General features: G+C 37.0%; 1 protein-coding gene across 5 annotated transcripts in view; it reads left to right on the top strand.

Moving 5' to 3' along the window:
• capslb (calcyphosine-like b) overlaps positions 1–25,731 on the top strand; it is a 38,662-nt gene extending 12,931 nt beyond the window's left edge. For 4 of the 5 annotated variants that reach the window (XM_039750523.1, XM_039750521.1, XM_039750525.1 and 1 more), the window contains 5 exons: positions 270–413; positions 2,804–2,981; positions 10,800–11,009; positions 21,672–21,796; positions 25,597–25,683. In XM_039750523.1, the coding sequence (XP_039606457.1) occupies positions 277–413; positions 2,804–2,981; positions 10,800–11,009; positions 21,672–21,776 (630 nt within the window). In that variant the 5' untranslated portion in view covers positions 270–276 and the 3' untranslated portion in view covers positions 21,777–21,796; positions 25,597–25,683. Of the gene's footprint in view, positions 1–269; positions 414–2,803; positions 2,982–10,799; positions 11,010–21,671; positions 21,797–25,596 lie in introns of all 5 variants that reach the window. The other variant, XM_039750526.1, reaches the window with a different exon arrangement.
• Positions 25,732–26,102: the final 371 nt, after the last annotated feature.

Raw genomic sequence — 26,102 nt, 5'->3', positions numbered from 1 at the left:
GGTATGCATTATTCATATTGGTTTGGACTTCACTTTTATAGATTAGTGGGTTAACAGTAATTTGTACACTCTTTCATTTCAACCAAATTGGCATCAGTCAACTGTCCCTATTACAGGAAAGGCTCGAGTCTTACACATTCTCTATTTATCGTAAATCTATTGCAATGCTAGTATTCAAGATGATATGATAAAAGCCTGATATCATATATGAAGCCTGTTTGCTATATGTACAATCTTTGCCTCTAATGTTACATTATTTTTTATTTTAGGTACAGAATGCCTGGGACAGCGAGACATGATCGAGAAATGGCCATGTCAGCCAAGAAACAGCTTGTGAGTTGCACAGATCCCATTGATAAACTTCGGCTTCAGTGCTTAGCTAGAGGATCATCAGGCATTAAAGGTCTTGGCAGGTAGGAAATATAAAGCCTATTGCTATTATTGCTTGTAATAATATTGTTGAAATAATATTTGGGTATAGACTGATAACCCACAAGGAAGCAGGTAGTGTTCCCAGTTCATTGATATTGAGTCTTTTGACAATGGCCACTGGAGTTTGTATATACATTCCATATCTGATTTAGATTCCTCAAGGAGTTCTGAATTCCACTCACAGTTGAGATAATTGCTATTGGGTGATTATGAGCAATTTAGATGGAAGAATGGACAGAAAAATGGTGGGGAGCATCAGCCTTAACTAAAATTGTAAAGAGAACTAAATTTTCATTAAATTTGCATTAAACAGGCTCAGGAAATGGTTCAGTGGAGGTTATTGGCAAATGTATTCTGTTAAGCTATCACAGTGGATGAAAATAGTATTAATTTTGTATATGAATATTTTTGTTTTTGTTTTTCTTTCCATTAAACCTTCTTAATCCTGTTCATGGTCACAGGACTCCTGGCAACAATGGGCACAATTTAGTTAAGCACCTTGAAGTTTTAAGTCAAATACTTAAAAGATACACTTTACTCATCTTTCTCTAATAATGTTTTAATCTATCTAATATGCTACATTATTAAAATGTTACCACTTAATAATAACCATAATAGTAAATGCAGCTTGGAAGTTTTCATATTTTATTATACAACATTGAAATACAGTGGATTTATTTTGGCTTTTTTGACATTGATCAACAGAAAAAGACCGTTTAATATTAAAGTGAAAACAGATCTCTACAAAGTGATCTGAATTAATTACAATTATAAAACATAGGGCTTCTCCACATCTGGTTATTCAGGAGCTTAGTTTAAAATCTTATTAAAGAGGAAAAAAAAAAATCAGTTTTGGTGTCAGAATCAGCCAATCTAAGATTTTGAAACTAGTGTTTGACCTTAAAAAAACTCATCAGGATGTCCCTCGTCATTTTATAGACAGTAAGTGGTAAGTTTTTCTACTTAAATTACAATAAAACAGAATGGTTGTCAGCAGTTGTTGTACACATAGAGTCCACCCCTGTGACCACAGACAAAATCAAACCTGTTTGAATCTGTTGGGACAAGTCATGGACTTGTTGGAGTTGCCAGATCTGTCAGACTATACAGCCAGCCTTCATGAGAGCACGCTGCCGACTTCCTTTGAGTCTCTCAGATACGTAAATGAAGGCTACAACTGAAAGTCGTTGGATAGATTTTCTAATGAGACATGACCTTTTGCAGTCCCCCTATTGTTAGTGTGGTTCCTTCTATATTCTGGAGGTCTTTGCTGTGAATTAGTGGACAGGCTATCCCATGTGAACAGACTAGGAAAGTAAAATGCCTAAAGAATAGTCTGTGAAATGGGCATGGGGCAGTACCTGGAAGTCAAGAAAATGAATGTTAAAAATCAAAATATTAACCGAAACAAAGTCAAAACATTGCTGACTTCTGTGCTATTGTGCTGTTCCATAAATTTAACCAACTACAGAGGATGATGTGTTTATAGCAAAGCCTTGCCATGTTTATGTATTTCTGGATGTTTATCATTGCCCCTTGTTTTTATGTTTTTCATCTTTCCTTGGTTTCTTGTTTTCAGTGGGTGCAGGGGTGGTGCCTTTGATATAATTACTATTCTTGGGTGCTGTGGTCATCAGGGTCACAGTTGCCTGAGAGGTCTGTTTAAGACACCTGCTGGCTCACACCCATTAGCAAGAGTTTAGCTGCAATGCTTTTGATTCCTCTCTAGTGCTCCTTTTATATCTGTAAAATAATTTTTCATTGGACTTGTCTCACTTGAAACTTTGTTTTGAATCCTCATTGGCATTGCAAGTACGGATTTAGAATTTTGGAATGGTACTTTGTGCTCAGGTATTTGTCATTTCTCGTGTACACTGGAATTGTTGTAATCAATTCTGCTTCTTGGACTTTGTTTTCAGTTGTTAAATGCAATAATAGGATTTATTAAATGTAGTTTCCTTTTTTCTTTCTATTCCACTTTATAGTAAACATTATTATTTCCATTTGGTTTTCCTCTCTGAATTTTCTGTTCACTAATTTCTTATTTTGTTAATTGTTTGTTATTTTCCTTTTTATTCTTAATTGGCTACTATTGTTTAGCAAATTACTTTTATTGCAAAATTGATTGCTTTCTAGATTATTATCTAGTTATTTAATAGAGTTTTTTTCTGGTTTTGGACTTAATTGACTCATGAGTGTATTGGAATATTCACAACAGAAAGTTAAAATTGTTAAAAGTACAGCTGAGCTTAAATCCAGACTTGGGAAAATTTGACCCAAAGAACTTTTGTAGTAGTATTAAACAGCATATACTGTATGTGCTTATTACTAGATTTTCTCATTTTCAATTATTTTTGTTTTTTTCCTGCAGGGTATTCAAGATTATGGATGATGATAACAGCAGAACCCTTGATTTTAAAGAGTTTATGAAAGGGTTACATGATTATGGAGTATTAATCGAAAAGGAAGAGGCCCAGGATCTTTTTCAAAGATTTGACAAAGATGGAAATGGAACAATCGACTTTGATGAATTCCTCGTAACATTACGGGTAAAGAAACTACCATGTTTATCTGTACTGTGCTAGATTTACAGTACCTTTAGATACAGTCCTTCAGTAGACTGTTTGAACATCCTTAAACATTTGTCCCCAAGGTGTACTATACCTTGCTGTTTTTTTTCAGATGGGATGTTAACCTCTGAATGATGCCTTAAAGTAATAAAAACAACATGTATTTCTATAGAACCTTTTCATACAAAAGGGTGTATCTCAAAGTGCTTTACAAAACATCAAAGAAGTAATTTCTTGCAATTTTTTTTTTAAATTAGGTAAGAAGTATAATGCATATATAGTATAAAAAATAAATAATGCCCATTTAATTTGGACAGATATAAGCGAAACAGAGTCCTTAAATACAGAATTTCTTTTATTAAGTCTCTAAGTGACAGGCTGATGGTAAGGTATGTTGGCCAGGGTGCATAGGAAAAAAATAGAGATCCAGTTAAGCTGGAGGAAAAAGCAAAATCTGTAGGGGTTTCAAGCCAAATGACCACTCAGCCCCCACTGGGCATTCTACTTAACATAAAAATAGTTCTTTATTGTGCAGTATTTTTTAAGGGTTTGTCTTAGAATATTTTGCGTAGTGGGTCTTATGGCAGGTTGGGGTATCTGCTTTCATTCCAACATCAGAGTTGTCTGCACAGGACTTTGTTCAGGTGCTGGTCGTGCAGATTGCCACCACAAATGAACCAGAAAAGAAAACAGAGAAAGGTAAAGATTAATAAAGATTGCAGATTCATTGAAGTATATGATAATTCTGTGCATATCTAGTTTATTAGGGGAGAACTAAATTGTAGGCCAGCGTTTCTCAACCTTTAAGTATTTGCGACCCAAGTTTTCATAACAGTTTTAATTGTGCCCCCTAATGTTTTTTTGAAACCCTAATAAAATTTATTCCTATATTTTTTGCTGCCGATACACCACTACAAGTTTAAAATTTCCCTACAAATAGTGAAATTATGCCACATATGGCAACATTCACGCCCCCTTTTTTGTTACTTCGGGGCGCATCCCACAGTTTGAGAACCGCTGTTGTAGGCCAAATTAACAAAGTGGGTTTTTAGGAGTTTTTTAAAGTGATCCACAGTGATAGTCTGTGCCTCTATTGGTAAATTATTCCAGATTTTTGGTGCATAACAGCAGAAGGCTGCCTTACCACTTCTTTTATTCTTGGCTCTTGAGATAATAATCAGAGTGTTATTAGAAGATTAGAAGGTTCTTCTTCTTCCCCTTTTTGTTTGCTCCTGTTAGGGGTTGCCACAGCAGATCATCTTTTTCCATATCTTCCTGTCCTCTATATTTTGCTCTGTTACACCCACCACCTGCATGTCATCTCTCACCATATCCATAAACCTCCTGTTATGTCTTCCTTTTTCCTCTTACCTGACAGCTCCATCCTTAGCATTCTTTTTCCAATATATCCAGCATCTCTCCTCTGTACATGTCAAACCAATGCAATCTTGCCACTCTCTGACTTTGTCTCCAAACCGTCCAGCCTGAGCTCACCCTCTAATTTACTCATTACTAATCCTGTCCATCCTTGTCACACCCAATGCAAATCTTAACATCTTTAACTCTGCCACCTATTTAAACTCATCCACCTTTGCCAGCTCTACTCCCTGCATCCTCACCATTCAATTGACCTCCCTCTCATTCACACACATGTATTTGTCTTGTTCCTACTGACCTTCATTCCTCTCCTCTCTAGAGCATATGTCCACCTCTCCATGTTCTCCCCAACCTGCTCCCTACTCTGTCTACTGATCACAATGTTATCAGTAAAGATCATAATCCACTGGGACTCCTGTCTAATCTTTTCTGTCAACCTGTCCATCAATATTGCAAATAAGAAAGGGCTCAGAGCCGATCCCTGATGTAATCCCACCTCCACCTCCACCTTGAATGCATTTGTCACTCCTACAGCAGACCTCACCACTGTCACACATCCCTCGTACATATCCTATACAACTCTTACATACCTCTCTGCCATTACTGATTTCTTCACACAATACCACTGCTCCTCTCGAGGCACTCTGTCATACGCTTTCTCCAGGTCCACAAAGATGCAGTGCATCTCCTTCTGGCCTTCTCTATACTTCTTCATCAACACCCTAGGAGCAAACATTACATTTGTGGTGCTCTTTCTTGGCATGAAACCTCCCTTCTTAACCTAGCTTCCACTACTCTTTCCCATAACTTCATGCTGTGGCTCATCAATTTTATCCCTCTATAGTTACTAAAGCTCTGCACATCCCTTTTATTCTTAAAAATTGGTACCAGTACACTTCTTCTCCACTCCTCAGGCATCCTCTCACTTTCCAAGATTATATTAAGCAATCTGTTTAAAAACTCCACTGCCATCTCTCCTAAATACATGCATGCTTCCACAAGTATGTAATTTGGACCAACAGCCTTTCCATTCTTCAGCCTCTTCATAGCTGTCCTTACATCATTCTTGCTAATCTGTTGCACTTCCTGATTCACTATCTCCACATCATCCAGCCTTCACTCTCTGTCATTCTCTTGCCTCTCAAAGTACTCTTTCCATCTGCTCAACACACTGGCCTCACTTGTGAGTACGTTTCCATCTTTATCCTTTATCACCCTAACCTGCTGCACATCTTTCTCATCTTTCTATACAGGTCCATTTCTCCCTCCTTAATGTCCAACCTTTCATACAGCTCATCATACACCTTTTCTTTAGCCTTTTCCACCTCTCTCTTCACCTTACACCTTATCTGCTTGTACTCATGTCTACTTTCTGTATCTCTCTCACTATCCCACTTTTTCTTCGACAACCTCTTCCTCTTTATACTCTCTCATACTTCCCCATTCGACCACCATGTTTCCTTTTCCTCCTTCCTCTGTCCAGATGTCATGACAAGGACCCTTCCACCACCCAGTGCCTGTCTTACCTCCTCTGTCAACTCAACATTGCAGTCTTCCTTTTTCATCTTCCACCATTTGATCCTTGGCTCTGCCCTCACTGTTCTCCTCTTCTTGATCTCCAGCATCATCCTACAGACCATCATCCTATGCTGCCTGACAATACTTTCCCCAGTCCACCACTTTGTTGTCTGCAATCTCCTTTAGATTGACCCTTCTGCATAGGATATAATCTACCTGTGTGCATCTTCCTCCACTCCTGTACATCAACCTGTGTTTCTGCCTCTTCTTCAAATAAGTATTCACCACAGCCATGCCCGTCCTTTTTGCAAAATTTATTGCCATTCTGACCTTCTGCATTCCATTCCTTGACACCATACCTACCCATAACCTCCTGATCTCCTCTTTTCCCTTCACCAACCTTTCAATTAAAATCCGCTCCAATCACCACTTTCTCTCCCTTGGGTACACTTTCCTCCACTTCATCCAGCACACTGCAGAAATCTTTTTTCTCATCCATCACGCACCCAACTTGCAGGGCATATGCACTAGCAGCATTCATCATCACATCTTCAATTTCCAGCTTCAGAACCATTACTGTCTGACACTCTTTTCATTTCCAAAACACTCTTGAAATACTTGTCCTACAGGGTAACTCCTACCCCATTTCTCCTCCTATCCACACCATGATAGAACAATTTGAACCCACCTCCGATCCACCTGACCTTACTTCCCTTCCATTTAGTCTCTTGCGCATGTAATATATCAACCTTCCTTCTCTCTATTATATCAGCCAACTCTCTCCCCTTACCAGTCATACTGCCAACTTTCACTCTTATTACCTTTATACATACGTATATTGTCATGCTTGGGTCACAGAATTGCACAGAAACACTGGAGATTGTAGAGACAGGAACTTTATTCAAACATTTCAAGCAAACATGTCTCTTTTAGAAGTAAAACGAGCTCCATATGTAATTAGAGGGGACAGTTCCATCACTCAATTAAAAGAATAAACAAACATCATAGGGGTGCACAACAGGAGTGGAACCCCCAACAGGAGCAGAGGATGTCTAGGGGAGGAGAGAGAAACAAAGCAATGAGCAAAAAGGACAGGTGCTGTACAGGCTTTTAAATATACTAAGCGCCACGCGAGAAGCACATCTCGCGACACAGCAGCAGTCTAATAGCTAGCGGAGCAAAGAGGAGGCAAACTGTATTTGTTCCTATTGTATCAGCATTGAAGGAGGAGCGACCCTCTTCCTTTTTTACAATATATATCAGAAGATCTAAGGTTACGACTTGGAATGTGGGGGCATAGGCACTCAAAAATGTAGGAAGGAGCAAGTTTATTTATCATATGTGCTTGCATTCATATGAACATACAAACACCACACAGACAGTGACTGGGTTTGAGGTTCACACTCAGGCCACTGGGTCAGGGAAGCAGCTGTGTGAACCAGTTTGCCAATTTCCATCTGTCAACAAAAAGTACTGTGGACAAAGAAGTGATCATAATTTTTTATTGCATCTGAAATACTATGGACTACCCCTCTTGATACAGCACATTTATCTATTCACTTGTGTTTTCTTTAGCTTTTCTCCTGGGGACATGTGTGGCTGCATGTTTTCATGTTTACCAAGATTTTGTTCAGATATTGGCTCACGCCTTTCACTGGTTTCCATTTTGTATTGGGCGTTTCTAAGTGTAAAGTCAAAAATGTACTGCAGTGTGTGAATGATTTTTCTAAGAAATTTTATTGCAATAGTCTATTGATGTTACCTTAGTGCCTCTTCATTTCAATTATGTTGTGGGTCAAAATCCTTACTTATTCTTATTAGGATTTAGAACACCTAAAACAAAACATGAAGGTGGCTTATACAGTAGAAATGTAGTTGTCCTTTTCTTTGAGATCACTAGGAAAACAAATTGGAGAAAAATTGTGATGCCTAATCTATCCCAGTCTATAAAACAAACTGTTCTCCTGTAAATTATTGGCCCAGCGCTGTATATCTTTTTCATATTATTTTTTAATTAAAAGTATTATTGATAAAGGAAATGGGTCATATAACTGGCTTGGACATCTATGGTGGGCATACATAGTAATTAACAATTCCCAAACAAGCATAAAATTTAATTCAATTAAATAAAGTTTATTATTTTATAGGTTCAAGTTAACAAATACAGCAACCGAAGAGCAGATCTTAACAGGGATACATACAATATATAAGTAAACGAAACTAGGTGAACTTTGGTGGAAATGTAATTAAAGTCTTGCTAACAGAAGATATGGCCAATATACACATGAGGAAAAGAAAACAAAAGAAACAAAGCTAATGGCATTCACGGATAAAATACATTTAAGGGGAATAATAACTCTTTAACATGCAGATTGGTCAGTCTTATGGCCTACTTCAGTTGCTTGCTGTCTCCTTCCTGGGCAATACTATGGAGAATACTGAATTTAGAGAATAAATTGATACAACTAGTGATGTATCAGCAGATAAGTTTAGCTTTGTGATATCTCATTATGCAGGCAAGTGTAGTGACTGTTGGATGTATTTTAAATAAACATATGTAAAAGAAAGCCATAAATATTTATTTTTGGCATAACTGAAACAGCACAGTAATTGTCACTACCTGTGTGTATTTTTCTTGTTCTTCTTTATCATATACCCGGATGGCCAACTCCAATCCTGGAGAGCCACAGTGGCTACAGGTTTTCATTCTAACCATTTTCTTAATTAGTGAGTAGTTTTTCCTACGAGTTAACTTCATTTAATTTATTTGCTATTTAAGACTTGGATCCTTTAAATCAGGGCCGAGCAATGTCAGTCCTAGAGAGGCACAATGGCTTCAAATTTTTGTTCCAACCCAATTGCTTCATGAGAAATCATTCACTGCTGATGAAGCACTTATTACTCAAGTGACATTTTTCTGTTTCATTTTAGTTGTCTTGCTTGTTAAGATTTTGAACCCTTAATTGCTTATTTTAGTCTTCAACTGCTGTATTCATTGTTTGAACTGCTCATTAGCAATACGATGCAAATGACAAAGGAACCAGCATTCTACATCTAGCTTGTCTCCATTTCCACCCATGTGTATCCATGATTCACAATTTGGTTTAATTAACTACTCAGAAGGAAGCTGAGAAGAAAGTGTAGAACTGAAAATAATCTGTTTTAGGATAGATTTCTTGGATAATACATGTATCATTAGAAAGGAAACAAAATCTATGATTTAGAAATTAACTGACATAGTAGAGGTAAAACATTAACAAGCTTTAAAATTAAATAAGATAAGAGTTATTGGTGAGGATTGTTTTTTAATTAAGCAACTGAATTGGAAGAAAAAACCTGCAGCCGCTGTGGTTGTTCAGAGTTGGCCACCCTGGCATATACAGTATAGTATGCAATCTGATGAAGAAATATAGGGAAATTTGCAGATACATAAAAGAGAACACCTGGCTGCTCTCCATACATCATTAAACAGGTGCTTGGTCATTCAGTGCCATTTCTCAGCTCCAAGTTTAACTCCCCTAATATTAAGATATCAGTCCAAATATGAATTGCGGTGTGTTAGGGATGATTTGAATTAAGACAATTTTTATGGAAGGCAGTTGACAGTTTTCTCTCCAACGTCATACTGTTACAAATGTATTTATTGTTTGGGAATCATGAAAGATTTGCTGAAGGCACTAGACTGACTTAGTGCATCTTGTTAGTAGTAGCCTTGGATAAAGGTGATATTGTCCCCATCTGTTTCCTTTAGAAGCAAAAGCTCTCTAATTGGAATAAGTTCTTTTATATTGCGGCGTGTTAAGTAACCGAAAAATATAGAGATATGATATTAAAAGATATCCTTCCCATAGTGATACGGCAGTACAAAAATCACATAAGAGAATTATAACTTAGCTTTCTTTAATGACGATTCAAGTGGCATAACAGACGAAAGGAAGCCATAGGAAGACAATATCAAGGTAGGATCTTGATCTATAGAGTCTGCCATTTTTTGTCACTGCGCAGAAAGGATTTTCCGGACAGATGACATCATCCATCCATAGGCTTCGAAGTGTCTTGGCAGCAGTCCAAGCCTTATATACTGTCTGCTCCACGTGCAGGCTCTCTCTGGTCTCCAAACAAGGAAAGGAACAGACTCAACCCCACCTCCAAAAATACAGGAATAGCACAATGCCTACTTGTAGTTGTCTCATTCTCCAAACTGCTAGACTAGTGGTTTCTAAATGCAGCCTAGCTCCTGTGTGCCATACTTAGCCTGCACGTGTGAATGAATCATTTAAAAGTGTTTTACAGAGACAGTGACATTAACCTTAATATTATAATAAACTTGTTATAACACCATCCCTCTGGAGCCTGTTGAGTAATTACATATATTGTAGTACACACACAAGTACATATTATGCATCATTTTCTCTTTTAGGTCAGGTAATACTTTCCCTTGCCTGAGGCAGTTCAAGCTAAAGAAAAGCTGTACCCTTTGACAATTCACCCATCATTAGATACTGAGATAATATGATTTCTCTTCCCTTCACTATGAAACCTTTCTCATCTAAGGGTGAATAGCTGGAGTGACGCTTACAATGTGTTGACAAACCACCGGGTGTCAAGGGGCGTAAAGGCAGCAGAGGAAATCATTAGAGCGCAGTAAGCAAACACAGATGCGTAGACACTATTAAAATAATAATCTCTGGCAAATCTAAAGAGCAAAACATGTAGCAAGTTCTTCTTTCAGAACGTAAGAAGTCCTTCTGATAAGGTTAGTCAACTGGTAAAAGAAATTTAATTAAATTGGTTAAAAACATTAGACATATTTACATTTTTTTCTTTTAGTGTAGAAAATGTTTTTCTATTAGTGATGTTAAAAATAAGTAGCAGTGTTTTTTTTCTTAACTGTTTCCATAGCCTCCCATGTCCAATGCAAGAAAAGAGGTCATCATACAAGCATTTCGAAAACTGGATAAGACTGGAGATGGACTCATAACAGTCGAAGATCTGAGAGGAGTTTATAATGCAAAGCATCACCCTAAATATCAAAATGGAGAGTGGACAGAAGATCAGGTTTTTAGGTCTTTCCTTGATAATTTTGATTCTCCATATGACAAAGATGGACAGGTATGTGCATAAATAATGTTACTCCATTTTTTTCAGTTTTGGTTTAGACATTCAGATTCATTCAAGTTTACAGTGCATCCGGAAAGTATTCACAGCACATCACTTTTTCCACATTTTGTTATGTTACAGCCTTAAATTAAATTAATTTTTTCCTCAGAATTCTACACACAACACCCCATAATGACAACGTGAAAAAAGTTTACTTGAGGTTTTTGCAAATTTATTAAAAATAAAAAACTGAGAAATCACATGTACATAAGTATTCACAGCCTTTGCTCAATACTTTGTCGATGCACCTTTGGCAGCAATTACAGCCTCAAGTCTTTTTGAATATGATGCCACAAGCTTGGCACACCTATCCTTGGCCAGTTTCGCCCATTCCTTTTTGCAGCACCTCTCAAGCTCCATCAGGTTGGATGGGAAGCGTTGGTGCACAGCCATTTTAAGATCTCTGCAAAGATATTCAATTGGATTCAGGTCTGGGCTCTGACTGGGCCACTCAAGAACATTCACAGAGTTGTCCTGAAGCCACTCCTTTGATATCTTGGCTGTGTGCTTAGGGTCGTTGTCCTGCTGAAAGATGAACCGTCACCCCAGTCTGAGGTCAAGAGCGCTCTGGAGCAGGTTTTCATCCAGGATGTCTCTGTACATTTCTGCAGTCATCTTTCCCTTTATCCTGACTAGTCTCCCAGCTCCTGCTGCTGAAAAACATCTCCACAGCATGATGCTGCCACCACCATGCTTCACTGTAGGGAAGGTATAGGCCTGGTGATGAGCGGTGCCTGGTTTCCTCCAAACGTGACGCCTGGCATTCGCACCAATGAGTTCAATCTTTGTCTCATCAGACCAGAGTATTTTGTTTCTCATGGTCTGAGAGTCCTTCAGGTGCCTTTTGGCAAACTCCAGGTGGGCTGCCATGTGCCTTTTACTAAGGAGTGGCTTCCATCTGGCCATTCTACCATACAGGTGGATTGTGCAGAGATGGTTGTCCTTCTGGAAGGTTCTCCTCTCTCCACAGAGGACCTCTGGAGCTCTGACAGAGTGACCATTGGGTTCTTGGTCACCTCCCTGACTAAGGCCCTTCTCCCCCGATCGCTCAGTTTAGATGGCCGGCCAGCTCTAGGAAGAGTCCTGGTGGTTTCGATGATGGAGGCCACTGTGCTCATTGGGACCTTCAAAGCAGCTGAAATTTTTCTGTAACCTTCCCCAGGTTTGTGCCTCGAGACAATCCTGTCTCAGAGGTCTACAGACAATTCCTTTGACTTCATGCTTGGTTTGTGCTCTGACATGAACTGTCAACTGTGGCACCTTATATAGACAGGTGTGTGCCTTTCCAAATCATGTCCAATCAACTGAATTTACCACAGGTGGACTCCAATTAAGTTGGAGAAACATCTCAAGGATGATCAGAGGAAACAGGATTCACCTGAGCTCAATTTTGAGCTTCATGGCAAAGGCTGTGAATACTTATGTACATGTGATTTCACAGTTTTTTTATTTTTAATAAATTTGCAAAAATTTCAAGTAAACGTTTTTCACGTTGTCATTATGGGGTGTTGTGTGTAGCATTCTCAGGAAAAAATGAATGTAATCCATTTTGGAATAAGGGTGTAACATAACAAAATGTGGAAAAAGTGATGCGCTGTGAATACTTTCCGGATGCACTGTATATACAATATTTAACAATGAATGACCACCTTTCAGATAATATAATACTACTGTCTTTCTAGTTTTTCCATGTTAGGTTTTAAGTGATAAGTCAATACAGTGATCTTGCATTACAAAACATGAAATAATTCATAAAAATGGGAAATTGAACTTTTAAGTTTATATGCAGAATTGATGGTTTAAATTAGATATAGGTAGAAAGTAAATAAAATACCAAACTAATCAAAAAAGTATTTTGTTTAGCTAATTGTCTAATCAAGTAGATTTTTTTAGTTTGTCATTATATTTACAGTTGAAAATAAATTATGATAAACTTTGTCTTTAAAATACTACCCAAACGTTTTGTGATTTTTCGGACTAAAGTCACTAATGTAGATCCAGTTAAAGCATGTAATATTAAATCTCCCCTCTGCACACAACTTTCTAAGCTGATTCATACATTCAGCGAGGAGGCTCCCACTAGCACTGGATTCACAATTAATTTGGGCAGATTTTTCAGAATTGAGTACAGTTTATTTAGTTTTATTACTGCTATTTTACCTTTGCCTAAGTCATTATATATATTATATTATATTATGTATATACAGTGGTGTGAAAAACTATTTGCCTCCTTCCTGATTTCTTATTCTTTTGCATGTTTGTCACACAAAATGTTTCTGATCATCAAACACATTTAACCATTACTCAAATATAACACAAGTAAACACAAAATGCGGTTTTTAAATGATGGTTTTTATTATTTAGGGAGAAAAAATCAAACCTACATGGCCCTATGTGAAAAGTAATTGCCCCCTGAACCTAATAACTGGTTGGGCCACCCTTAGCAGCAATAACTGCAATCAAGCGTTTGCAATAACTTGCAGTGAGTCTTTTACAGCGCTCTGGAGGAATTTTGGCCCACGCATCTTTGCAGAATTGTTGTAATTCAGCTTTATTTGAGGGGTGATACACCACAGTTAGGTTATTTTTGAACAAGGGGGCAATTACTTTTTCACACAGGGCCATGTAGGTTTGGATTTTTTTTTCTCCCTAAATAATAAAACCATCATTTAAAAACTGCATTTTGTGTTTACTTGTGTTATATTTGACTAATGGTTTAATGTATTTGATGATCAGAAACATTTTGTGTGACAAACATGCAAAAGAATAAGAAATCAGGAAGGGGCAAATAGTTTTTCACACCACTGTATTATACTATATATATATATATATATATATATATATATATATATATATATATATATATATATATATATATATATATATATATAATATATGGAGAAAAATTACGTGAACCTTTTGCATATAACTGCATTTATGTATAAGAGAGAGAGAGGTTAGGAGCATGTGCTGATACAGCACCCACCACATGACAAACCACCTCAAGATCCCAGATTGGGACCTGAGTACAACCATGCGACAGGTGACACCTCAACACCACACTAGTTCAGATAGAGTGGAACTAGTGTGAGCTTTTTTATGGTGGCTGGAGTGCCAATTCTGCCACCAACCCCCAAGTTTTTCCCCGCAGTTTGGAGGGCCTATATGCAGTGCAGGATGCAGATTAACGTTATACCCAGGATGGAGCAGTTTTTTGTCTTAAATATCGCCTGACTTTTATCTAATTTACAATTATGTACAAACACAGTAAAGGAACTACCTATACATTATTGTGTTGTTGTTTATTGTATTGATCATTCAGACATACACATATACAGTATAAAATATGGAAAAAATATGTGAACCTCTAGGCTAATTACAACAATAATAAACTCATAAACTCATATTATTGTTGTATTTAAATAATAAATACAACAATAATAAACTCATCCCTTGACACTGGCTTTGTGCCGCTCACTTTTAAAATCGCTTCTGTAACCCCAATGTTAAGAAAGTCTGGTCTTGATGCTGACAATCTTAACAATTTCTGGCCTATTTTCCACTTACCTTTCCTGTCAAAAGCTCTTGAGTGTGTTGTAGCCTCCCAGCTCACCAATTACTTAACCAATAATAACTTGATGGAACCCTTTCAGTCTGGTTTCAGGGCACGGCACAGCTGTGAAACTGCTCTGCTACGGGTAACCAATGATTTGCTTATGGCAGCAGACTCTGGACAAACCAGCATATTAATTCTATTAGACTTCAGTGCAGCATTTGACACTGTCAGACATGACATTCTACTGTCCAGAATGGAGAACATGCTGGGTGTCTCTGGCACTGCCCTCCAGTGGTTCAAGTCCTATCTGACTGATAGGCAAGAGTTTGTTAGTCTTGGCAACAACAGCTCGACGCCAGTCACACAAGGAGTTCCTCAGGGCTCTGTCCTCGGCCCTCTTCTCTTCTGCATTTACTGTATATGCTTCATCTTGGCCATATTATTCGTAGCTATGGACTGGGTTATGATCTTTATGCAGATGATACTCAACTCTACTTCGATGTTAAAAGTAGAACTTCATCAGAGCCTTCTCAGCTCACAACCTGCCTTAGTGAAATTAAAAACTGGATGGAGCAGAACTCTTAAAAATTAAATTGCAACAAAACTGAACTCCTGCAAATTGTGACTAAAATGCAAGTCAATAAAATGAGCTCCTTCTCAGTCCATCTTGGCGGTGATCTCATCAGACCTGCCTCTACTGCAAAGAATCTTGGTGTCATTTTTGATTCCTCCCTCTCTTATTCCGTCCACATAAATCACATTAAGAAACTTTCTCACTTTCGTCTCCATAACATATCCCGTGTTTGCTCCTTCCTCTCCTTTTCTAATGCTGAGAAACTTGTCCATGCTTTTATGACATCCTGCATCGATTATTGTAACTCGCTGCTTGCAGGTGCCCCTTCTAATCTTATATCACAGCTCCAGCTTATTCAAAACTCAGCTGTAAGAGATCTTACTTGAACCAGCAGCAACGAGCACATCACACCCATCCTGCTCCATTACAGTCTCTTACAGAATCGAATATAAAATCCTACTAATAACCTACAAAGCCTTAAATAACCTTTCACCAACCTACATCAGTGACCTTCTTCATCACTATGTGCCTGCCCACCCACTAAGGTCCTCTGATTCAGGCAATCTTGTTGTGCTCCACATTAATCTACACTCCTTGGGTGACAGCAGGGCCTTCAGCTGTATAGCGCCCAGACTCTGGAATGATCTACCAAAATTAATTACATCAGCTGATTCCATTAATTCTTTTAAAAAACAACTCAAAACTCATCTGTTCAGGAAGGCTTTTAGCTCTACTTGACTTCATTCTCCTTCTCTCAGTTTACCTCTCTGTCAAGATGCTCATGTAACCTGTGTGTGTGCTAGACCATCAATTATGTTGTCTGTTAGGCTTTTCTCTGAATTCACTGTCTGAATTAATCTTCTTTATTTATTTATTTGGTTTGTACAATGCTATGCACTGTATACCCTGCCGTTCTTTCTTATATTCTGTAAGTGCCTTGAGCATGGCGCTATATAAATAAAATGTATTATTATTATTATTAATGACTAAATTTAAAAAGCATGAGATTGATGTATGTATTCATTTTACAGGTAATTAAGAATTATTGCATATTTGGTAGACATTTTTACTCCGCGGCCCTAACATAATGAGGATACATTACATTTCTTTATATACTGTATAGGCTAGAGATGGAGACATAACAGAATAGGACGTGTTTTTGTGATACATATTAGATTACTTGTACGTCATATGAATGAAACAGTATATCTGACCATTACAATGGATCTGGAACATTATTTCATAGCAGCAGTGTTCCCATCTGTAAGTTTTTTTATTTGTTTTTCCCTCATCAGTATACATTAGTGTTCCATACCACAAGGATATGGAAAGCCACAGATCATTTGAGAAGCGAATAACATCTAAATCCAACTGGAGTCTCTGCGTAATGAAATTGAAAGAGCTATTTGGAGTAGAGATTCACTAACTGCTAATGCGTTACACAGTGGAGGTGCATCTCTAATAGTAAGAAGTACGTCATTCCACAGTTTGGCATTTTAGTTTCAACAGCTGTGCCTCATGTCTGCATACCATACAGCTTCTCACACATGGTGCAACATTTGAGGCAGATTTCATGTTTGATACTATTATTGTTGTTTAAACTAACATCTTGATTTAACATGTATTCTCTTCATTACACCTTGCTTATTTTCTCTAAAACATCTCCATTGTTGAGTTATTAAAGTGTAAACACAACACCATCGTCCAGAGTCACAATGTACTGAGGAAAACACGGTGGCACTTTCTTATTGCAGAATATTTCTCACAGTGCCACATTCGTAACAAATCCACTTCTGCAACTGAGTACAGTTCATGCCAACATTAGCATACCAGAAGGATACCAGTTACTATGAAAATAAAATAAAACTAGAGTGTTTCTAGAAAAAAGAAAATATGATAAAGTTCAGATATATTCTGTTTTACAGATTTATAATCAATGTTCTTACTGCATAATATGTTTTCCTGTTACTCTCTGTAAATATTTTTTTTTTCATAGAAATGGGGTAAAATGCCTAATAAAAATGTCCATTATGGGCCAAGGGTGTAAAGTGCATTTTTGTTAATAAAATAGACAAAGTCAAAGGATGTAAGCATTTAGCTTTAATAGAAATCTAAACAAACTACTCTCAGACTACTAAAATCTAGTGACCCATAAAATGTTTTTACTCTATTCACAGTCTTTTTCTTAAATTAATACATTTTATCATTTATTCAAAGAAAAAATTGCAGAGGAGATCATTTTAGTAAGCATGGCCTTCAAACACTGTACATTCTAAAAAAAGATCTTTTGAAATAGGAAAAAGGGATGAAATTATACTTGTTTTGTACAATACCGCTTATTATACAAAAAAAAATTAGCACTAGCGCCACTTGACCCTAAACTAGATAAACCGGTTAGAAAATGGATGGATGCAGGAATGGATTTATTTGCACTATTAAAAAAATAAAAAAAATTATTTTGAAAAGGCACACAAATCAAAGAAATGTGTAGCCTTAGTGAATTGTGTGTTCTTCTAACCCATATTTCTCCATTTAGCTGAAGAAAAGAAGCTGAAAATTGACCTAGCATATGCAAAGATATCTTCAAATACTAATGATCGGATATTTTACAGATTTTATCTCTTTATAATTTTATTCCAGAGACTCTCACTTTAACTTATTTATTTTTCTAATTATTATTAACTTATCTTTGCCTTTCAGAATTTGAGCTATGGTTTGTTTAATACTTTTAGGTCTGAAGACTTCAAACAGGAAAATGTACTTCATACTACACTTCATTTCTGAATCCCTACCTCTGATATTTGTAAAGCTCGTATATCAGTATTAATATTTAATGGTCATATTACATTCTTCACAGTATTCACTTTCCATAATTCCACAAAAAATATTTAGCTACTACTCCAAAAAACCTTCCAATAAAACTGTAAAATGTTCTAATAGTTGGCATGCATTTCTTTTCTGGATTATGTTTTTATGAATCTGCAAGTCAGTAATGATTTGAGTTTATTAAATAATTATAAATTATATTGCTTGAATTATTAAAGCCAACTGTGATATTTATTGTGCATATTGCATATTTAGTGTAAATTCGTGTTTTCTAGTATAAATTGGTCTATGGCATTTGTACCTTTATAGATGTTCTCCAGGTTTCAGATCAGACTATGTTTATACACCCATGGTAAGGGCTTTAAGAATTAACCAAATGAAAATGAGATGACACCATCAAAGCACAACTGAATGAAAATTGTTTGTCTTATTCCACTTGGATATTAGCTTTAAGCTTAATGTTGTGCTGGGGATATACTCTATTTAATTGTTCATCTTTCCCTTTTATTTTTATTTTACATAAAAATAGCAATCCTAATATGAAAGTGCCACATAAGTTTTTTCTTGTCTGGAAGGAATGTTCAGCTATACGCTTTCTTAGGACCAAAGACAAAACTGTATTCAGAGACCACAGTAATTTTCATGGCATACAGGGATGTTAAGGATAGACCTGCCAGGGAAGAGGAAAAGAGGATGGCCTAAGAGAAGGTTTATGGATGTGGTGAGAGAGGACATGCAGGTGATGGGTGGGAGCAAGATGCAGAGGACTGGAAGATATGGAACAAGATGATCCTATGTGGAAACCCCTAACGGGAGCAGCTTAAAGAAGAAGAAGAGGACTAGTGGCCATTGAGACTTGTCACAATTATCCCCAGATTTCACTCCTTTTAATCATAACCTCATCTATTAGGTTGTGGTGATGCTCCCTGAGCAGGACCCCAAATGACATGAAAGTATGCCAAAATAAATTAAACTGAGTAAGATGCATTTTGTCCCGGTTAGAATCTCTTCTGGGCTGTGTTTCCAGAAAGCACTGTAACACTAAGAGCATCTTAAACTTGATCTTAGTCTGAGCATTAATTTAATAATTTTTCTCAAAACCTGTCATAATTAAAGCAGCATGTTAAATTCTTTGGTATCTACACGTGCCCTGACCCTGTCGTTAATCGCTCAATTCTTCTTAGATGACTACGTCTTGCACCAACCATGGTGACATGGACTACTTTAAATTCACTTTACATTTGAGATAATATCATTATCTTGATGAAATGGATTAATGCATTTGTAGGATTATATCTTATATATAAATTAAGTTAATTGTACTTTAAACTGTTAAGAATACAGATTTATAAGTTAATAATTCTATGTTCTGTAAATGTTTTGAAGAATCTGGTCGCAGTTATCTTTACTTTGACAAACACATTTTCTGAATTACAATTGTTTTTGAAAAGAACGGGGAAGTTAGAACAGTAAAGGACATGAATTGGCAGAAAATTTGTCTATTGAATTCTTTGTCTTCTCCGACAACCACCTCACAAACCCATCATTTCAATGTTTTTTAACTGAATGAAATAGTTTTGTAACTGACACCCATTCATACTTTCAGCCTTCACCCCAGTTACACCTGATGCAAAGGTTCTCTGCTTTGAACATACAGGTGATTTTGCAGTCACTAAGTACTTTTAACTGAAGTAGAAGCAAAGCAACCATGAAGTATCCCTGATGTCTTTGTTTTGATAGTGTGTCAAAAGGCAAGAATCATGGAGTTTGGCAGTGGAGGAGTACTGGGTGCAGGTATTCCCTTTGTGCATAGCTCAATTGACACGTTTAACTAACTCTAAGATGACAGCCAAAGACAAATACAATGTGGCACATCAGCAGACGGGCAGTGTAATTGATCATTTCCATGATGCCTAGCATTACATTTGCACATACTTAAATCACATCTGTGAACTTAGGCCCAGCTAAATCATTTAATTTTAGAATGTTAGTGGACAACACAGAATTGGCTAACATTATTATACACACTTTACAAATTGTCTACAGAGTGTACAGATATGGTCATAACACATCTGATCACAGTTCCCCACTTCCAGTGTGATCTCTTGCTTGCAGAGATTTTACTTCTTTACACTTTACATCTGCTATTGTATTCTAGCTAATCTGAACAACATTGTTTCATTTAGAATGGTGTCCCAGAGTTTATCCTGACGTCCACTGTTCGGTGAGATTACATTTTGATCATTAAGTCTGCTGGAGAATCAATTTCTACCATTCTGATTTTTTTTTTTAGTAAGAGCAGTCTATTCAGTTTTTTCTAGACTTACCTTCACCTACAAAAAAGTCACATATTTAAATCGAAATTTTAGAATCCTTGAGCCTTACTGTAGAGCTGGTATTTGTCTTAGAAGCTTTTTCAACATTTTTCTTCTACACTTTAGATAACTGGATTTAAGGACTAATGACACTTACCAGCACAGCCCAAGGGTAATTTTGATTCAGTGAACACAGAAATGACAGTACCTGTAAAGAACTCAAGTAAATGTGTTTTAGTTGTCAGAATAATAAGATTATGCACATATCATTTTGCATCTGGGCACCCTAATAATAAAAAGAAAGTTGAATAATATAAAGTTATAGTATACTTTGCTTAGCAGTTTTAGGAAAACACAACAGCAAAATAAGACTGGGAGGCAGTCTGATTTTCTAAAAAAAAAACTATGTATTAAACTGTTTAGTATAATAAATATTACAGTCTGTTTAAGTAGAATTTAAACCTTCTGCCGATCAAGAATGCACTAGATAATGGCTTTTGATTTAATTTTTCATATTATTAAGCATTATGACCCCTTCATGTCGCCATTTTGTATGCTTTCTTTGTGAATGATCAGTAGGATGCCATGTAGTTGCTAAGTACATGATCCATATGCCATTTGGCCTGTGTTATCATGCTGCTTTTGTTTTGTTTCTGGGTTGTGTTTTTATTTTGGATAAAAATCTCTTTCTACAAGCAGACTGGTTTTGAGAGTGAGCCAGGAGAAAATATGAAAACCAAAAGTGGGTCAATACCAGGACATCAAAATGAATGCGTGTCAAGGGCAAAATGAGAGACAAAAATTGTTGTCGAAAAGCAAAAGCAAAGAGATTATCAAAGATCATTTATTAAAAAGAGTTTGAAAGGGCGATCTGAAAAGGGATTTGAAGCCCCAACTCAAATGAGTGATTTCAAGGAGGACCTTCTGACCCAGCGACTCAAAAAAAAAAAAAACTTGTGTAAGATTACCATAAATGATAAAAAAAAACATAAAAATCAGAAAAAGGGAATCCAATCCTAATAGTCCCTGGATTTTCTGGTTTCCTCCAACCAAAGCCTTTTTTTGTTAAAATAGTGATTCTGAATTGACCCAGTGAGTTTGGTGTGCGTGTGTTTTTTATGGGGGTGACCATCGATTAAGTGTGATAGATGCTGTGATGGATTCTGCTCCCCATGACTCTCTAATGGGTAAAGCAGGTATATAAAATGAATGGACATGTAATTCGAAATGAAATGCTTGCCAACTCAATTTTTTTCTGTCATTTTAACTGTAACACCACTTCTTACAGCATGGATCAGTTTTTCAGTTGCCCTTTTAATGTGATTTGTCTTTCTTCATAACAGGTCACTAAAGATGAATTTATGAACTACTATGCAGGAGTGAGCGCTTCCATAGATTCTGACGTCTACTTTGTCATCATGATGAAAAATGCCTGGAAATTAGATTAACCAACCTTATATAGTTTAGGGTAACTAACGGCTTTATTCAATATCCATGCAGGGGATGGATTCTTTATGCATGTGTGTGTTTGTAAGATTTCTCTTTCCACAGAAAAATGCAGCATATGGTTGTTTGGCTTTTAGGAAATCAGATGGGAGTCTTTCACATTTCTTTTTTCTGTATTAAACAGGATTTTCTGTTATACTAACATTCTCCAATGTACCCTTTTCTTTGAACAACAATATTTGGGAATTTCTGGATATGCAGTATTGCTTTTGAAGGTTTTTTTTTTATTTCTTTAAAGTGCTAAAATCTTTAACTAAAGTGATCATACCAACATCTCCAATAGTATTACTTCCTTTTTTATTTTTATTAAGAATGAGTTCTAAGCAAAGAGTTGTTTAAGAAACCTGTTGCCTTTAAGAAAGCTTTGGCCCTTTATGTCCATTTAGTGGCAAAAAGGTCCACCTGTTTTTAATTGGCAAAATATACATTTTTTTTCTTACGTGTTTATTAATCCAATTTTTCTAAATGATAACATATTTCTGAGTTGTTGCATAAGATAATCTATTATATTGACTTGTATCAATGATAAGTGGTGTCTCTTCTCCTTTTACTCCAAGGTTGTTTTTTTATCCTTCAGTATTTGATTGCTAATATATCAGCAGGATGGCGTGACTGCCGCCATTCCTTTTACAATATTGTGTGAAAAGCAAATTTCATTTGGGGTACCCAAAGCAGTACAGTTCAGTATCTTGTAAAGAGGAGGCAGAAATGTGTGATTCTTTGCTATTACCCAACTTTCAGTTTGCTCACATTTGGCATCATCTATAAAGGAAATCGTAACTAAACCAACAGCTTCCGCTGTAAGCAGAAAAGTGAGCAAGAAACATATCCTTACCTTGTGAAATCAGTATCATGAATCTATGATAAAATGTATTATTTGCAGTGTACTTTAATTTTCACAGGCTTGGGCCAGAAATGTGGAAGGCAGGTTTTCTTAAACTGAGACCTTTGCTGCTTCTGATATGTTTCCGCCAAGGTCCCTCTCCTGGCTGGGTTTCCAATTCTTGTTTAATGTCTGTTTTGTTCAGTTTTGATTGTTTTGTTTATGTTAAAATTGTAATTTAATTAGTTTCTTTTATATGTACTGTATATCTTTTGTTTTGTTCCATGTGTTTTATGGGTGGTTCCCCAAGGGGTGGGACCACTTGCCCTTCACTGCCTGGCTCTGCCCTCAGCCCTATAAAGGCAAGGGTTTTCCGTAGTTCTTGGTGGTTCACTGAAATGTGCTAGGGAGTGGTGAGTTTGCTTGTGTTACTTGCTGTGCTCGTGCGTTTGTGATGTCTACCATTTTTTTGGCCTTCTGCTCTGTTTTTATTTTGACCGTTCTTATGATTACCGTATTGGAACTTTGTTTGCTTTGGATTGCCTTATCACTTTGTATAAATCCTTTTGCCTTTTATGCTTTACTTAGCTTCATTGAGCATTTTTGAAGAATAAATCTTTTTTATATAAAGAGACTATATTTTGACAGCTATATCTAGACTATATCTAGATTAGATGGTAAATTAGATGGTAAATATGGATTGGTTCGCAGCTGAGTGTGAACCAGCTAGGAAAAAGAGAATCCAAATCCACCTCCAAATCCGAGACCATGGTCCTCAGCCGGAAAAGGGTGGAGTGCCCTCTCAGGATTGGGAGAGATATCCTGCCACAAGTGGAGGAGTTCAGGTATCTCGGGGGCTTGTTCACGAGAGACTGAAGAATGGAGCGTGAAATTGACAGGCGTATCGGTGCGGCATCCGCAGTGATGCGGGTTCTGCATCGGTCTGTCGTGGTGAAAAAGGAGCTGAGCCATATGGCAAAGCTCTCAATTTACCAGTCGATCTACGTTCCTACCCTCACCAATGGTCATGAGCTATGGGTAGTGACCGAAAGAACAAGATTGCGAATACAAGCGGCTGAAATGAGTTTTCTCCACAGGGTGTCTGGGCTTTCCCTTAAAGATAGGGTGACAAGCTCAGTCATCTGGGAGGGGCTCAGAGCAGAGCCGCTGCTCCTCCGCATCAAGAGGAGTCAGATGAGGTGGCTCGGGCATCTGATCAGGATGCCTCCTGGACACCTCCCTGGTGAGGTGTTCCGGGCATGTCTAACCGGGAGGAGGTCTTGGGGAAGACGTGAAGTACGTATAAAATTAGTTATGGGTACTCACCAACAATGACACGACGTCCGATAACGATGAGTTTAATTTTACTACACAACAAATGAGAGCGTTACAGCTCTTCTAAAAGAGCCTCTTCAGGCGATTGGGTAGCACCGCCGTTGTTCTTCTTCCGGCAGTCTTCAATCCAAATCCCTAAAATCTCGACTACTGGCTTATTACACCCACTTACAACTCGTTTTGCGCCCTGGTTACAGGACACTGCGGCCGTAGATCTTATATTCTTTTCCTCCTTTTTAAATAAAAAGAATCGTGGACTCATTGATGCCATAATGGCGTCCTGTAGCTGTTCCCTTACTTCAACATATCCAAAACCTTTATCTTTTACCTTAACGGCATGGCTACTTAAGCAGTAGCAGGAGCAGATCGTTCTGGAGCCATAACTATGCACAAAGATAAACACAACAGTTAACTCTTTACACAGCGAAACATGTGAAATTGAACTCAGGTGTGATACACCACAGTTAGGTTATTTTTGAACAAGGGGGCAATTACTTTTTCACACAGGGCCATGTAGGTTTGGATTTTTTCTCCCTAAATAATAAAACCATCATTTAAAACTGCATTTTGTGTTTACTTGTGTTATATTTGACGAATGGTTAAATGTGTTTGATGATCAGAAACATTTTGTGTGTCAAACATGCAATAGAATACGAAATCAGGAAGGGGTCAAATAGTTTTTCACACCACTGTATAAGATCCATGATAGAGTGAAGCTGCGAAAGTCGAGCCGATATAGCGAGGATTACTGTCCATTTTCTTTTCAAACAAGACTTTTCTGTGTCTGTCTTGTGCCATCATATTGTTTTTGTCAAAATCAGTCACTGTGAACCTGCAACCTTACAACCTGAACTTCAGGAATAGGCAATCCACCTGAAGCTAAGTTTGTCTGGGCCTGGTCAGTATGTAAAAGTTAGACCTTCAACGAAAGACTTGTGAGGTATTCAGGGAGCACTGTATAAATTGGCACTCCCTATTTTGGACGAGATCTAAATTGAGGTCCTGATTCTTTGTGGTCATAAAAGATCCCTGAACATCTTTAGAAAAATAACCCACCTTGGCCTGGTCATCTTAGGTTAAGTATCTCTCAAGCCTTCACCACCTAATAGGTAATGTGTGGTGAGCATACTGGCTCAAGAATGGCTGCCATTGCATCACTTAGGTGGGGGTTCAATTGGTTCCCCACTCTGTGGGAAGCACTTTGAATAGGTTAGAAAAGCACTCTATAAATGTAATTAAAATTGATTATAAGTATTGTGGATGATTACTTTTACCTGTTATAAGTGAATAGCGTCCACAAATGTATTTAACGGGATGGCTGCGTGTGATAGTTCAGTCCTAAATTTTAATCTGAACGACTCCAGTTGTCAGTTTTTTGCTACATTAGTTAAAGACCCATCAACAATACATGAACAGATATTCTTCGTTAAGATTTCCATGCTTTACTTTTGTGGAACACCTACTGTGTTTGGTCTCAAGTGAAATTTGCTTTTCTGCTTCCATTAAATCAAAATCACTCCTTCCACCTTCAAATAAGAAACTTGTTTATGTTCTGAAAACTGTTTAATTCTTTTTCTCTCTCTCTTTCTTTTTGCTTCATCTAGGTTACAAAAGATGAATTTTATAACTATTATGCTGGAGTCAGTGCCTCTATTGACAGTGATGTCTATTTCATTTTAATGATGAAGAATGCATGGAGATTGTGATTTAGTTTTGTTTTTTTAAACTGATGCTGGGACCTTGAAGAAAAGAAATATTTTTGAACTTCTCACTCTAAAATCAGTTTTTTTTTTAAAGAATGTATATTTCTGGAAGGAAAAATCTGGTGAACACTGAGCCAAGATAAATTCTTTGTAAAAAGAATATTTTTTAGCAAGAAAATCTCCTGCTGCCTTGTCATGCCATTAATTGGTTTGTCATGTTATGGCTTCTTTTCCGTCTTAACTTTTTTGAGTTTTATTTTAAATTAATGTTTTTTTTTTGCTCCACATCGTATTTATAAAGTGTTTTGTTGAAGTTCACAGTGATATATTGATAAGAAATCCTCTTCTTGTAATAATCAAAAATTCTGTTCATCATGTCCTTTCTGCAGTTGTGTGTTACTCCAAGA

The sequence above is a fragment of the Polypterus senegalus genome, chromosome 4, assembly GCF_016835505.1.
Source record: "Polypterus senegalus isolate Bchr_013 chromosome 4, ASM1683550v1, whole genome shotgun sequence".
Taxonomy (NCBI): domain Eukaryota; kingdom Metazoa; phylum Chordata; class Cladistia; order Polypteriformes; family Polypteridae; genus Polypterus; species Polypterus senegalus.
This window is presented reverse-complemented; position numbering and strand designations above follow the sequence as displayed.